This window comes from Falco biarmicus, chromosome 9 (assembly GCF_023638135.1).
Source record: "Falco biarmicus isolate bFalBia1 chromosome 9, bFalBia1.pri, whole genome shotgun sequence".
NCBI lineage: Eukaryota > Metazoa > Chordata > Aves > Falconiformes > Falconidae > Falco > Falco biarmicus.
In genome coordinates, this window is record NC_079296.1 from 26,414,019 (window position 1) to 26,429,147 (window position 15,129).

Consider the following 15,129-nt stretch of genomic DNA (forward strand, 5'->3'; position numbering starts at 1 on the left):
GCTGTCCTGCCCCAGCTCCGTCACCCGCCCCGATGTCAGACGGGAGGATTTACATGTATTTTGGGTTCATGTTTATAGCCGGCACCTGTGAGGCCAGCGCCAGGTGGGGGTAACTGAGGGGGCCACGCCGCGGTGGGCCGAAACGGTGGTGTGGGTGCAGAGAGCTGGTCTGGGGGAATGGGGAAACTGAGGCACGTCGCACCACCCGCACTTGGGGCTGGGACCAGGCAGGGGGCTGGGGCCACGGCTTGCAGCCACTTTTGGAGCCAGGGCAGGAGCCGCAGCTCTGAGAGCCCCGTGGGGGCCGGGGGGGACGCTGAATTGGGTGCATTCAGCGCGGCACAGCTGGTGCGGGCTGCAGGGCGGGGGGGCTGCAGTTGCTCCTGACACTTTTGCCTCTGAATGTGATGATAAACTCCCTTTCCCGATTAGTGCTGATCCCTCTGCCTCCAAAACAGTTGGCCCTAATGAACATACGGCCCAACAGCTGTAAGCGGTTATACATATGCATGGATATATATATTTATCCCCCCCCAGCCCATCCATATATACTGGAGATCACAGCTGTTGCTATTCTTCCTTGCAATGCAGATCAGACGCTCTCTCTCTTTGGAGTCTTACTTGACCTATTTTGCAGGCGCAAGATTTTTTGTGATGATGATTTCCCCAGTTGGTGCTTTTGATTCTGCCTGAAACATCTTGATTGAAGGCAAACAATGGCAGCTCCGGCAGCCGGCAGCGCCCCGCACCCACGCGCCGCCCCGGCCCTGCCAGCCGCCACGCGCCGGGGGGGCGAGGGACAGGGTCCGGCCGACGCACCCCAGGGTGGCAGCAGCTGCCGGCTGGTCCATGCTGACCTGTCTCCTCTGATGCCCCTTCCCTGTGCCCACGGGACGTGGCTCTGCCGCCCGGCCCGTCAGCGTGGCCATCCAACCTGGACCTCGAGGCTTGTGCTGGTCTCCCCACCCTCTGCCACCGCCAGCCAGGCTGTCCCCTGCTCAGCCCTGAGCCCATTCCCACCAGCCGGAAACCGCTCCGTCACCCCAAAATCTTGCAAACCAGATGGTGACACCCCTTGGGGTGCCTCAGCTCTAAGGCCAGGTGGGGAGGTGGTGCCAGAGCTGGCAGGGGTGGCAAGGCCCCTGTGGCTGCTGCATCCCACAGTGAAGTGATCCTCTGAGCACCCCCTGGGTGATGGGGACCTTTGAAGCCCTTTCCCCAGGGACCCCCACCCTCCTCTCACTGCTCAGCACAAGATTTTAGGGCTGGCAGGGAGCCTCCACTGGCCCCACAGCCCTCCGGGCCAGGCAGGGTGCCCTGGAGAAGGGTCTTGAAGTCACCACATCCCGGCAAGCAAAAGCAGCCATCCGGGCGCGCACAAAGCCATTTCTTGTTTGGCATTTTTGTTTGAAGCATGTCCTTCATTTGGGTTTCTACAGCAACCGGGAAGTTCCAGTCCTGGCCCAGCTGGAGGGAGCAAAGCGCCCGGGTGAGCGGAGCAGGGGGGCAGGAGGGGAGGCTGAAGGGTGGGAGGGGAAGAAGCCAAAAATAAGTTTTTAAAGAAGTAAGGCTGTCCTTTCTGCCTCCATCCTGGGCCCGGGGCTGCTGCAGCCGGGGCAGGACTCCAACACTGTCCCCGTCCCTCCATCCACAGAGGCTGTGCAGCCAGCTGGGGCCAAATCAGGGGGTGTAAAACACCAGCCACGGGGTCCCTCCGTGTAAGGAGGCTGTCCACCCTGCCCAGCGCCGGCACAGCTGCATCCCCAAGCCCCTCCACAGGCCCTGGGTCAAAAAGAATTACCTTAGAAACACTATTTTCTTATAAAAAAACCCGAAACCCAACAAGCCGCCAGTAATTCATCTTAGGCAGCAAGTCTCTTCATTTATTCATTACAAGATAATACCCAAATCTGGCTAATTAATATTCCTGCATATTTTCCAAGGGCTGATGAGGTATCTTAAACATCTCGCCAAGATGGGCTCTCATATTTGGAAGATTGATGTGCAAACTTAAATTGATGCCGTCTAAATATACCCTTCATGTTTAAGCATGGGACTTCACTCCCGGGGTGCCGGTGGCTTCCCCAGACACCCATGGGACCGGGGGGCTCAGCGGGCGGGAGAGCTGCCGAAAAGGCTCCCCTGAGCTGGGGTGTGACATTGTGTTGTCCATCTTTCTGCAAAGATCCGAGTTTTCCGCTTGCTTGGGTAAGGGGAGCAGGGTGCAGCGAGCACAACCCGCTGGTGGCCACGGGGTCAGCAGTGCTTTGGGGTGAGGGTCAGTGCAGGCACCCACGCAGCTGGATGTGCCGACAGGTCCTGACCGGAGCAGGGCCGGCAGCTTCCTGCCGAAAGCCTTCTCCAAGGTTAAAAATAGGACTTGGTTGCAAACCGAAAGCCTGGTTTGCATTTGCCCTCATTATGTTGATTGCTTATTTACATGCATGCAAATGGAGGAAGAGGCAGCGGCTCCTCCACCTGGGGACCCCTCAGCACAGCCGAGCCTGAACCCCAGCAGGTATGTCCCAGTGGAGATGGGCTGTGGCGCTGCCAGCCCCTCCACAGGCTCGACCTGAAAATGGAGCATCGGCCCCTCTCGAGGCTCTGATCCGGGGGATGAGCTGCAGCCCTGCGCCCAGGGGCTGGAGGCACAGTGGTTACTGCCACCACCGCTGCCTCTCCCCTCACCCTGCTCCACCAGATGTGCGTGTCCAGCTCCAGCTGTTCCCCATCAGCCTCCCCTGAGCAGCACCGCCGCCCCCGGGATCCTTTTTCCACCAGGCCCCACGTCCTTCATCAGACACCAATTTGGTCTGGCCCAACTGCTCATTTTTCTTTCTGCCGTGTGACATGTTTTCACCTGGCTCCTAATCCGTCTCTTTCCATTCACAACTTGAGCTGTTTATGGATGTGCCTCTGCTCCCGCTGCTTTTCCCACCCCCCGGACAGAGCCATCCATCAATAAAACCGACCATCAGAGCATCTGTGCATCCCTTCCACCCGGGATGGGACACTTAACCCAACAGCGCCAAGGGCACACAGTCCTCCCGCCACTCAGTGGGGTGACCCCAGGGGGCCGTTGCCTCCCTCCCCACCACCAGCAATGGGTGGCGTTGGATGGTGTGGTGCCACAGGTAGCTGAGATGCCAGGGTCCTTTCCCTTGGCTGGCGGGGGGCAGAGGGGCCATGGCATGGGGACCCTGCCAGTGGCACCCACTGTTCTGGGGCTGCTCCCTCCAGCAAAGGCACAGGGTGAGGGTGGCCCATGATGGCGACAAGTCCCAGGCCCCTGGAGGTCACCCTGTGGGGTGGGGGCTACGCAACAGGTGCTGTAATGCCTGCCCCAGTCTCATGGGAGAAGGCAGCTGTGCCAAGGCGGCAGAGGATGATGATGATGATGATGATGATGATGATGATGATGATGATAATGATGATGATGATAATGATGATGATGACAGCTGGGAGGGCAAACCTGGGGGCCCCAAGCATAGGGGCCATGGCTGGGGAACAGCCTGGGGTAGTGGGTGGCCCTGGCTGGGCACTGGGGACCCCTCCCGGGCTCCCCAAATGCCACTTGTCTCACCCCTCTCTGTGTCCCCTCCGCCACTGGGGCTCTCCCCCACAGCAGCCGGCCACATGGACGCAGAGGGAGGCGTCACCAGGTCCCTATGGAAGCTGGGAGCATCCCGCTCCCTCCTGCTGCCCCAGGGCGCTTTGCTTGTGACCAAGAAGGGGACCCCCGAATATCCCAATGGATTGGGCGTTTCCTGAAGCATCTGAGCAGGACAGGGCTGGGAAGAGCCTGGCAGGGCCCGGCCACCAGCCTCTGCACCCTGCACACGGGCAGCGCCGGCCCGGGGGGCAGCCAGGGGCACACAGGGGCAGGGGGTGCTGGCTCGCCCCCTCCCACCACGGCCTGGCAGGGGGGTCCTGCTGGCAAGGGGGTGCTGCTGCTCCCTTGGGGCAGAGTGGGGGGAGCCGTGTGAGGGTCCCCCTCCCTCAGACCCGCTGCTCCCCTGGTTTCAGCTCACTGAGACTCTCTCCCCTTCCCGTTTCCCACCGAAGCAGCACAGGGGGAATCCAAACCAAAACGAAACCAGGGATGTTTTGCAACCAGGAGAAAACCGAAGGAAGCCCAAGCCAGCAGAGAGCAATGGAAGCCCCCAACGCCTCCAAGACGCTGCTCTGCGTTACAGCGTCAGCCCCAGCGACCCAGGCGAGCAGCTCGCTCCTGCACAGCCACAGCCAGGCCAGCCCACAGCCACACTGTGTGCCTGGCCCAGGGTTTCCTCCTCGCCCTTCCTGGCCTCGGCCGAGCACAGAGGGTCCCCGAACAGCCCAGGGTGCTGCCAGCACCCACGGAGCCCCGAAGGGCAGCAGAGGGTTAGTGGGGGACAAAGCCTCAAGGGCCAGGCGCCGGGGCTGCAGCGTGGCCGGCAGGGTGGATGCCGGCAGAGGCAGGAAAGCCGCCATCCCCGTTCCCATTGCCGACCCCATCCCCGTCCCACAATGGGGATTGTTCTGGAGGCTGTGGGCAGGATGCGGCCCGGCCGGCTCTGTGCCTGACTCACATCCTTGCTGGCTGGGAGGGAGCTTCAGCATCCCTCCCCACAGGGCTGGGACAAGAGACGGGCGCTGGTGGGAACCCCTTCCCCAGCCAGGACCTGCCGCCACCCTACCCCGAGTGCTCCCCCCAAGACAGCCCCGACGGAAAAATCCCTGTCACCGGCCGGGCACCCAGGGGACCCAGGGAGCTGTAACCTCCGAAGGCAGGTTGGAGCCTCCCGCCAGAGCTGGCGTTCCCAGGGGAAGAGCTGCAGCAGAGCGAGGCGTTTGCACTAAGTGATCACATTTATTTGGATACTTTTTTTGTGTGTGTGTGTTCTAAAATCGGTTACAGAATAAATACCTGTGCCTTATAGCAGGAAGTCCACTTTTTTTTATACAAAGTGCTTGTTACAGGAAGTTGCATCAGCGATACGCAGGAGGGGGGTGCATTTCAGCCACGCTTCCCCTCCTGAAAACTAGAACAGATTTTTATTTATTTATTTATTTATTTATTTATTCGTGTTTTTTTTTTTTTTTAAGTTTCTTTTCCCTTTTTTTGTGCATTAAATTTCCTGCCATTGTGTATTTACAAATCTCTGAAAAGAAAAAAAATGCCAATATGCATGAGAAGTGGCCTCGTAACACAAAAAAAAAAATAATCAACCTTTAAAAAAAAAAAAAGGTAACAAACCCAAAATCTACAAGTATAATTTCATACTGAATCAATGATAGATTTTTTTTCTTTTTTTCTTTTTAAAAAGGGAAAAAGAGGGGGTGGGGAAGAGGGGAAAAAACTGAACCAAACCAGAAATAATGAACTCTGAGAAACGGAAAGAGAGAAGGTGCCATTGTCCCTTCTGAAGTTTTCCAAAGGCAGAGAGAAGCGAGGAAGAATGCGACGCACAGACCCAGACGCCCGAGTGAAATCCCCATCAATTTCTTCTCGGTAATTTCTCCCTCGTCTTTTCCCAGCGAGGGGCAGGAAGGACTTTCCAAAATTAAATTAAAAAAGTAATTAAAAGAAAAAAAATTATGATTTTGTTTTAAAAGGATTTAAAGAAAAAAAAAGGAAAGAGAGGGAGATGAGAGAACAACCCTCCCCAAAATCCTGGAGGGGCATGAGGTGGGGAAAAAAATCGGGTTTGATTTAAAAGGAAAATAAAAAAAAAAAAAAAAAAAAAAAAGAAAAGCCAAACCAAACCAGACTTTTCTCTCCGAACGTGTCATTGAGCGGGACTCTCCGGAGAGTGTGACGGTTAACTGGTGACGTAGTGTTTCGCCGATGGCTGGCCGTAGACCCTATAGAAATCCTGCCGCCCGTGCTGCTGGGATGCGTCAATCCATTCCCTCACGGCAAGTCCCGGGAGCGACTGGGGGACAGCGGGGGCGGGCGGCAGCGGGTGGGAGTACTCCTGCGAGGAGACCGTCCAGGGGAAGTGCCCTGACCGTGGGTAGGGCTGGTGCCCACTGTGGTTGGACACGGAGGAACAGTAACAGTTATCCACAGAGCAGACAAGGATTTTGCGCCCGCCGTACTGGGAGAGCACAGACTGCTGAGATGACGTGGTGTTGGGGTAGTGAGATGGGTTGAAGACGGAGCCCGAATGCACCGGCTGCGGGCCGCTGGGAAGTCCAACTATGTGCTGCGTGGAGCTACAAGGCACCATGGCTTGTGCAGACTGCCCCTCGCCAGCCGAAGCGCCCTGGCTCATGTACTGGCTCGCCACAGTCCCGGACGATGGCTCGAGGAAGCTGCCCTCGGGGAAGGCGGTGGAGTGCTTGCGCTTCTCCGCGCCGGAGTTGCTGACGGTGCAGGGGTACATGGGGATGCTCTGCAGGAAGGGGACAGGGGTGCTCAGAGGACCTGCGGAGGGGAACAGGAGAGGAGGACTGCATCAAGCACAGCACGGCACAGCTCCAGGGTGCTCTGGCTGCTGGGCAGAACCCGCAGCCAAGCCCCGAAACCCGTGCTGCAGCCCCACGCGAGCAGAAGGTCTCCCAGCCTGCCCCACCAACCAGTGGCAAACTGGGCACACAGCTGTACGGGTGACTTTGCAGGTGCTGTTGCGAGACCTCGGCAGCAGGCTGGGAGCGGCCCCAAGCGCTGCCCTGCAAACACGTGCACAGGCTGAGCCCACGCACAGCTGACGATCACAGGCCATAACCCGGCCAGAGCGGGACAGCCAGGGTGACAAAGCCAAGTCCCCCAAGGAGAGGACTGGGAAGCCTCTGGAGGATGTGGTCTGCTCCCAGGCATGGGCTGGGGGCTGCAGGACCATGCTGGCCCCTGGCTGTCCCTGCCCACATGCCAACTCCCATTTTTCCACTGCCTTTTCCTGGTGATGGCCAGTCCCCCCACCCATGTGTTTTGTGTCACCCCAAAACACAGCTGTTCCACAAGCCAAGGGAAGTGTCCTGGGAAGAGCCAGGAGCTGGCTTCATGGCATCTCCATGCCCTTTCTGACGACAAAGGTGCTCCCTGGGGTCCCTGTACCCTGAAAACTCTACCCACCCTCTTGTACTGGGAACAGCAGAGCACCCAGATATGGGTACAGGAGGTAGTGAAGCCCCGTGCCCCTGCCCCCCACCCTGCCTCAGGCTTCACCCACCTTCCAGCAACTTCCTGAGCTGCTTCTCCTTCTTGGCGATCTCATTCAGGAAGAGCTTGGAGTTGAGGTGGCCGATTTTGGGTGGGGGCAGGCTGCCACCTGTACAGTTCTGGGTCCTGTTGGGGACCACAGGCAGAGAGGAAAGGTGTGAGGGACAAGCTACACCCAGGGGAGGGTCAGACGGATCCTTCCCCCGTACCCTCCTGGGGCCAGACCCCTCCCCTAGGGCAGCAGCGTGGAGGACAGCAGGGAGCTGGCACTCTCTGACGGGCAGGACCTTCCCCGTCCAGCTTTGCCGTGAACGTTCCGTGCCAGGGCGCACCTCCCGCAGCCCCTGTGTCCCTCCACACGGCCACCCCAGCTCTCCTCAGCTCCACTAGCGCTGGCTTTAACCCCCTGCCCTGCCGCTGCCCCAGCAGAGCTGGACTGAGCCTCGCAACCCACCCTGGCTGGGGTGCTGGGTCCCAGCTCCGCTCTTCCAAAGCACACCACTGTGCTCCCTCGGTCCAAGGGGAGGGCTCGGTTCAACGGCTGCAGAAGGGGATTTTCCCACCCTCCCAGAGGGAAACCGAGGCACGGAGCATGCCTCTCCCAGGCCCTGCAGCATCCCTGGCCCTGCTCCTCCTCTGGACACTGTGCTGCTGCTGCCGCCCCTGCGAACACAAAGACGCCCCCCCCCGCCCCCGCCTGCCCTGCTGTACTCACCTGTCCATTAAGATTTTCACAGACTTGGTGTTCTAGGAGGGGAAGGAGAAGCTCTCATCAGTAAGGCCAGTCCCTGCCACAGCCAACACCCCCCCTTTCATTGTCACCTTCTGCGCCCCCCAGGAGGGGATGGGCTGCCCACAGGTGCTAAGCCCCCTCTCCCCCCCGGCATGGGCTGCCCCAACCCCATCTCCAGTTGTGGCACCCATTCATTCAAGGCCAGCACTGAGTCTGTCCTGCTCCCCTTGCCTTCTCCCACTGCTGAGCCCTCTGGAGGCATCAGCTAGCCCTGTCAGTGTCCCCAGCCCGCTCCCTACCGTGCCCCGTGCCTCCCTGATGCTTCCTGCACAACCAGACCTCCCCACGGCCCCATCCCACCTCTGGTGGGACAAGGAAGAAGCTTGTCTTACCTTCATGAAGTTGATGTCCTCGGTTTTGTCGAACATGACCTGGACAGAGCTGAGGAGCTTCTTGGCCTCCTGCATGCGCTCGTTGAGGTGGAGGACCTGGGCAGCGTTCTCATTGCAGAACTTGGCCTGGGCCTTGTCCAGGATCTCCATGGTCTTCCGCAAGTCCTCATCCAAGATCTGGTGCATCTTCTCATACTGCAGGCGCACCTCGTCCTTCAGCTGGCTCACCTTCTCCTGGGCAAGAGAAGCAGGGTCAGGCCCTCTGCACCCTCCACCCTCTGCCGTGATGTCGCGGGACACCTGGGTCCTTTCCCCAGCAGAGGGGGGGTGCAACCTGAAAGCTGCACCACAGCTCTGCTCTCCTGCAACACCCACACAGACCAAACCCTGACATCAGCTGCCGCATGAGACTCCTATGTGCCAGAGACCCAGGAGGGACACTGCTGACCCAGCAGATCTCCTGCACCTACCTCCTGGGCTCTAGGTGCCTCCAGAGGACTAATGGCAAGCAACAACCCGCAGCACCACCAAGGCAGGTGTGCTCCCTCAAAAAACCCTGCCCATCGCCATCGTCACCCCCATGCCCACCCCAGGCCGGGGACATGTCATGCTCCAGAGCCCTCCCCATGCTCTGGGGAGGCCAAGGGGCTTTAAGGGCCACAAGCTGATCTTGTTTTATCTGTGTCCCAAAAAAACAATTATTTGCATCTCTTCCACCTCCTGGGTATTTCAGCGGTTTAATCGGGGATCTCCCATCTCCAGACCCCTGCCTCCTGCTGGGATGAAGTGGGTGACTCGGGGAAGGCTGTGCTGAGCTGAGGGCAGGGTGGGCCATCTGATGTTTAAGAACAGCCTTGTTCCTCACCTCCCAACGCACCCTAGGACCCACAAGGCTGCAGGGCAGCCCCGAACACGTTCTGTCCCCCAGAAGGATGACAGACATGACTGGACTGGAGACAGCAGGTCTGTCCAGCTGCTCCTCCCCTGCATGTCCTCCCTCCCCCGCTGCCCACCTGGCTCCTACAGCCCAGGAGCCTGTCCCCATTGTGCCACGGGGTGACAGTCCGTGGGGCTGGACACAGCAGGGTGAAGCACCAGTTACCTCCACCAGCCGCTTGTCTGATTCCAGCTTGTAGAGCTGCTCTTCGATGTCTTGCTCCCGCTCCTCCAGGCGGTCCTGCTGCTTCATCAGCATCTTCTGCAGAGACAGGAGAGAGGAGCAGCCATCAGAGCCCAGCGGCCACACGAACCAAGAAGCTTCAGTGCTGCCTGCACCAGCTCTGCCCACACAGCTCGGGAGGGACAGTGCTTTTTCCCAGCAGGACGCCATTGCTGAGCTGAAAGGCCATGCATGGCTGCTGGTGGAGGTGGAAACTTCGCTATTTCAGTGGCCACGCAGAGGGGCCATGTGTGCTGGGCTGCCTTATCAGCTGGAGACCTTGATGTGGGTCCCCTGGTTGGGGGCAGCCCCTCAGGTAACATTTTGCAGCATGGTCACTGAGGTTTGGTCAGAGCCAAGCCTTGGGGACCCTGGGGGACACACAGAGAGGCTCATCTCCCACTATGGCAGCACTGTTCAAGGCCCATCACCCATTGCCAGCAGGCTCCTGCAAAGCATCGTCAGCCCCCCCGTGCCCCCGTACGCTACGCCAAATCCTTTCTCCCTTCCCCGCCTCCATGACAAGCCCCAGAGCCAGCGTCAGTGTAATCAGGAGGGACAGAGAATGGAGGAACAGGGCCTCCCCCCGCCATGCTGCCAGCCCCTGGCCCCAGTTCCTCCGGGCTGCGCCTGGGCCATCAGCCTAATAACTGGGACAAAACCTTATCTGCAGCTATCACTGTGAGCATCTCGCTCCTGTGTGCTTCCCTGGCCAGGATGAAACCCACCACCCACGAGAGAAGGGCTCTGTCCCTGCAAGCAGGAGCAGGGCTTCCCAAAACACCCCCCAAAATCAACTCCAGGTTTTCCCCCTCCATGGTTATCCCAAGGAAATGTTACACCAGCGGGACCAGAAGGGCTTCACCCGGCACAGAGACACAGCATTAGAGACTCTCAACAACAGGGGCGAGATGGGAAGAAACCAGCAGCGAGGATGAATTTTGAGGGGATTATTGCTATTATAAACCGCTGCCCTGGGATTTATAATCAAGTAATTAATTCCTGGACGAGGTGGGAGGGGGAGGGTGGCAGAAGCGCTGCTGGGATTAATTGCATTGCAGGGAAAGGCTGTCACCTCCAACTCAATTTGGGAGCAGGAATGTGAAGCCTCCTCCCTCCTGTTGTTTTTCTTAAGGTCTCGGACACCTCCAACCTCAGTGCCGCTGGGTTCCTACCACTAATAATAACAAGGAGCTAAAAAAACCCAGCTTCCCACTCACAGTCGCACTCCACATGCACTCTTGATTCCCACGTGTGTGCACTCACCCACGCACATACAGACGGACACACAGACAACAGCACATCCACTGAAACAGGATCCAAGGGGCAGCAACACTGACGCAGACCCACAGGCACGGGGGGGACGGGGGGGGACATTTGGTAGCCCACGTGTACAGAAACACAGGGGCCTGCAAGCATCCAAGGGCATCACTGCTGCTCTTTTTAAGACCAGCTGAATAGGTGAGAGCATCCAGACGGAGAAAGATTTGATGCAAATATTAAAAATCTCCTTTTTTCATTGTAAGAGGGTCATTACTTGTGATGCTGCAGCACCAAGAGGCTGCAACCCACTCCCGAGGTAAATACAGTGGGAACTGAACTCCAGAGAGTGGGGGCAACACCAACACCACTTGCTCAGAGAGGGCATGGGGCACAGGCAGGAACTGCATCCCAGGTCCTGTGCTGGCAGCCAGGCCAGGGTGTGGGGCTGCTAACGGCTCTTCTGGGAGCTCAGCCAGGGTTCTAGGTCCAGCACTAGGCAGAGGTGGTGGGCAGCAACCTGCTCCGGCAGTGTTCCAGGCAGGTGTATGTCAACACTACCTGCTCCCAAGCACCGCCGGCTGAAAACACAGTTTGCAACATCCCTCTGCATGGGCCTGGTGCAGAGTGCAGCAGGCCCAGCTCTAGATCCTGCTCCAGCATCCACAGGCTGGAGTTTTCCCACTGAAATCGCAGTCAACTGATGGGAAAGCCGCCCGCTCCATGGAAGGAAATGCCTTCTCTCGTCCCTGCTTGCAGGAGGCTGATCGAGCCCAGGAGCCAGGGCAGGTCTTGCAGCCCAGGCTGCTTCTCGCTCTCCAAGCTAGAGCACCAAAAGCCATAGCGAGCTTCACACCAAGCCCTTCCCTGCGCCTCCCTCCCTGCCTGCCAGCAGAGACTCGCCATCTCCACCGCAAGCAGCCAGACCCACCCCACACCAGCCTGCTGTGGGGACAGCTGAGTCCGGAGGGGCTCGCGGGAGCAGCGGGGTCCCCTGCCTGCCCCCCCTGGCTGCCAGTGGGGCAGGGCTGGGGAGGAACGCAGGACAGGATCCAAGGCTCACAGCTCGCCGGGCACAGAGGCCATGTCGCACTCGGGTGTATGCATCAGGCGTCTGACATGGAACAACCCTGAGGCAGCCCCTGCTTTTTCCCCTGATGCTGCTGGGATGCTCTCGTGGTGGAAAACAGTGTTTCTCATCGCTGGCAGACACTGGGCAGGCAGAGACAACCCTACCAGCCCCAGCGATGTGAGGGACCCCAGAGGGATGGACCAAAGAGCCCTGGACACACACGTACCATCGTCCCCTTCCCCCTGCCCTGCAGCTGCCGTTGGCAGAGCTGCCAACCTTTGTGTTTTGTAACAAACCTCAGGGTGCTCCGCTCCTGGAATCACACAGTTATGTGAAATCACAAAAACATACATAAATACATATAAAATTAACCTTTTATACATAAAAGGTAATTTAATAGCCACTCACAGCTGGAAAAAGTGACCAAAATCTAACCTAAACCCACAGAAATCAAACAGACTATAGCAGACACGCAGCGTTTTCTTTAAATCTCACATTTGAGCCATTCTCTTGATTTTAGGGTGATTTAAAAACCGTACGTGCCTGGGACTGCAGCAGGATGGGAAGGCTTTTCACCCACAGCAACCAAAACCTTAACAAGACACATGGGTAGGAACTACCCATTCTGGCACTGAGGGGTGAAATTTCATTGTCTCCACAGCATGGGCTGAATTCCTTAGGTATTTTGAAAAGGAAAATATATCCCTTCCCCTTCCATCCCCTCCCAAATCTGGTATTTCTGAAGTCATGAACTCCTCCTCCTCCTCCTCCAGGATCAGAATTTCTCAGGGTAATTTCTCATATTTCATGCATGACCTTGATGCCGGGAGAACCGCAGCTCCCTCCATACAGGCACCCTTCCCGGGCTCTGAGCAACTCTGTGATCCCCGTTTGTCTTTTCCAAGACATGCTGCCAGTTTGCAAAATGGACACTAAAAATGCTCTGTATTCCAACACCAGCAGAGAGTAAACTCTTCTAATTAATTAATAAGCTAATCTGCAACAGGAGTAAGTGGCTGGTCCACCCCAACCCTGCAGGTCCCTGCGAGACGGGGCTAGTTGCTGGACACCAGTTTATTCTGCTTGAATTGCAAGTGATCTCCTCTTCTCCTCATGGAAAAAAAATAAAGGAGGGGAAAAAAAAAAAGACTTGAGTCCTAAGAGGAGGTTAGTGGAGCTCCCTTCAAACACGCCATTGGCATCCACCCCATACAGGAACAGGACCGCCGAAGGTGGAAGAAGAAACAGTGAAGCCCCACTGCTGGCAGAGCAGGGTGAAACCTGGGGAGCAATGGTGGCAAGTCGGGTGAGTTTGGGGTGCCAAGGTCATGCACTGGGAGGGAAATGGGACTTGGAGAGCCATCTCGGTGGGAAGCAAAGCAAACACTGCAAGGTCTCGTTCCAGGGAGGGTGTGCACTGCTGGTCCCTGTGGGATTGTGCTGGGGTAAGGCTTGCTGACCATTGCGCTCTGCTCAGTGCTTGCTGGGAGGAAACCACAGCCAGGGAAGCCACCCTCACTCCACGTACACCTTACTGCACCTCCTGGTCTGTCCCCCTGAACCTGCCTCTCCAACGTAGGACACATCCACCCCCCGCAGGCAGGGGACAGGGTGGGGGATGTCTGCCAGGGGACAGGGTTGCCACGACAGAGCAGAACTTCTGTGAGATTAAACGCCTGCAGCCACAAGACGGAAAGACAGTGATAGTTTAACAGCTCGGACAATCCAGGGCATCTGGGCTCCTCATCCAAGTGTCATCATACAGCTGCAACACCGCAAGTGTCAGCTGTGTTACACACACGGGTCCAGCTCAGCCGGTCGGGCAACCCCACGCTACAAGGGGGGACACTGGGGCGTGGGAAGGAGCTCACACCCACCCGAGACCTCCCGGGCAGGGAGAAATCTGCAGGCAAGATGTCTCCCTGGCTCGCCTTAGGCCAGTCTCACCACTGTCCTCTCCCAAAGGAGAGAGCTACATCTGCGGTCCCTGCCAAGCCCAGAGTAACAGTGGAGTATACTCCTGCCCCGCCTGGAGCCCAGCACCCCCCTCGTCCCCCTTTGAAGCCCCTGGCCCTGCTGGCACCGGGGCAGCAAAATCCTACAACATGCCTCAAGGTTTCGCCTGCTCCGAGGATGGCCAAGGTCCTTGTGTCCCCCAGGGACAGCTGGCAGGGGAGAGCCTGTGACACCCCTTCCCAAGGACCCTGAGCGCTTGCCAGCCCCTGCCTGACTCCCACTGGGATCAAGAAGGAGCCTGGCAGCTTCGCCACAGCCAGACAGACGCTCCATGACCTGCTGAGCAGCTCTGGTTTTAAATCAGTTAGAGCAGTGAAAAGCCTTACTGTATTCATGGGGTAAATGAAGCCCATGCCACTTCTCTGATGTCTAATAAGCACTACGCATCCTTCAGGGCCGTTCCTCCAGCAAGAGCAAGCATGTCCCCGCACACCCACCTGCGGGATGCTTGCAGGATGCTAATTCCCAAAAAACCGGGCTGAAACCAGCCGTAGGTTTGGAGGGTACTACAAGAGGGCAGGTGGACAAACCACAAGAGCGCACAGCCCTCATTCCCATAGGAAACCGGGGGGAGCAGAGAGCCACACTGCCCCACAGAGTGCCTTTAAACTGCAGCTGGACAGCTGGCCCAGGACAGGCGTGCTTGCTTCTCTGCCGCCCTCTTTCCTTCTCCTCTGCACCCGGGCCTTCCCCTCGCCGCCAAATCCCAGCCACCGAGTGAATAAGGACATTGTTTGCAGCCACCGGAAAGCCAGAACAGAGGGAACAGCTCGGAGCGTGAGGGGGAGGAAGGGCAGGGAGGAGGAGGAAGGTGGAACCGGAGCAAGGAAGCCATGAAGGGCAGATGCCTGTCGTGGGAATGGCTCCAGACACCTGCAGCTCAGCCCAGGGACTGGGATCAAGGGCCCCCATTGAGACCCGTGTCCCAGCACATTGCTGGAGATGGGCCTGAAGTCACAGCGACTGAATTTTAATGCATCAAAAGCCCTGGACCAAAAAGACGAGTGCAACCTTTTGCCTCCCTGCACCTCCCACTGCAGGCTTCCTGCTCCCCAGCCCCACTCTGCCGTCGGCTGGCCGGTTTGCTGGGAAAACCCCACACGATGAGCTATTCTCATCCCTCCTGAAAGCATCCCCTCACCTGCCAGCACCTTGACACCATGTGGCTCTGAGGCACAGCGCCCCAGTGCCCCCCCCCCCCAAACAGGATCTCAAACCACGAGATCCTGCACCGCTGCAGGGACCAGTCCCCACAGCCAAACCCCCCCGCAGCATCCCTCCCAGCCCCACCACGGTCTCCTGCTGACCAGACCCAGGCAAAAGCAGCTCTTTCAAACTCCCCACGGCCCC

At 58.1% G+C, this 15,129-nt stretch overlaps 1 protein-coding gene across 2 annotated transcripts in view; it reads right to left on the minus strand.

Moving 5' to 3' along the window:
* Window positions 1-4,832: 4,832 nt before the first annotated feature.
* TRIM8 (tripartite motif containing 8) overlaps window positions 4,833-15,129 on the minus strand; it is a 30,599-nt gene continuing 20,302 nt past the window's right edge. For both annotated transcript variants that reach the window (XM_056351442.1, XM_056351443.1), the window contains 5 exons: window positions 9,375-9,470; window positions 8,273-8,506; window positions 7,863-7,894; window positions 7,158-7,273; window positions 4,833-6,412 (listed from right to left, as the gene is read on the minus strand). In XM_056351442.1, coding sequence (XP_056207417.1) covers window positions 5,805-6,412; window positions 7,158-7,273; window positions 7,863-7,894; window positions 8,273-8,506; window positions 9,375-9,470 — 1,086 coding nt within the window. In that variant the 3' untranslated portion in view covers window positions 4,833-5,804. The remainder of the gene's footprint in view (window positions 6,413-7,157; window positions 7,274-7,862; window positions 7,895-8,272; window positions 8,507-9,374; window positions 9,471-15,129) is intronic.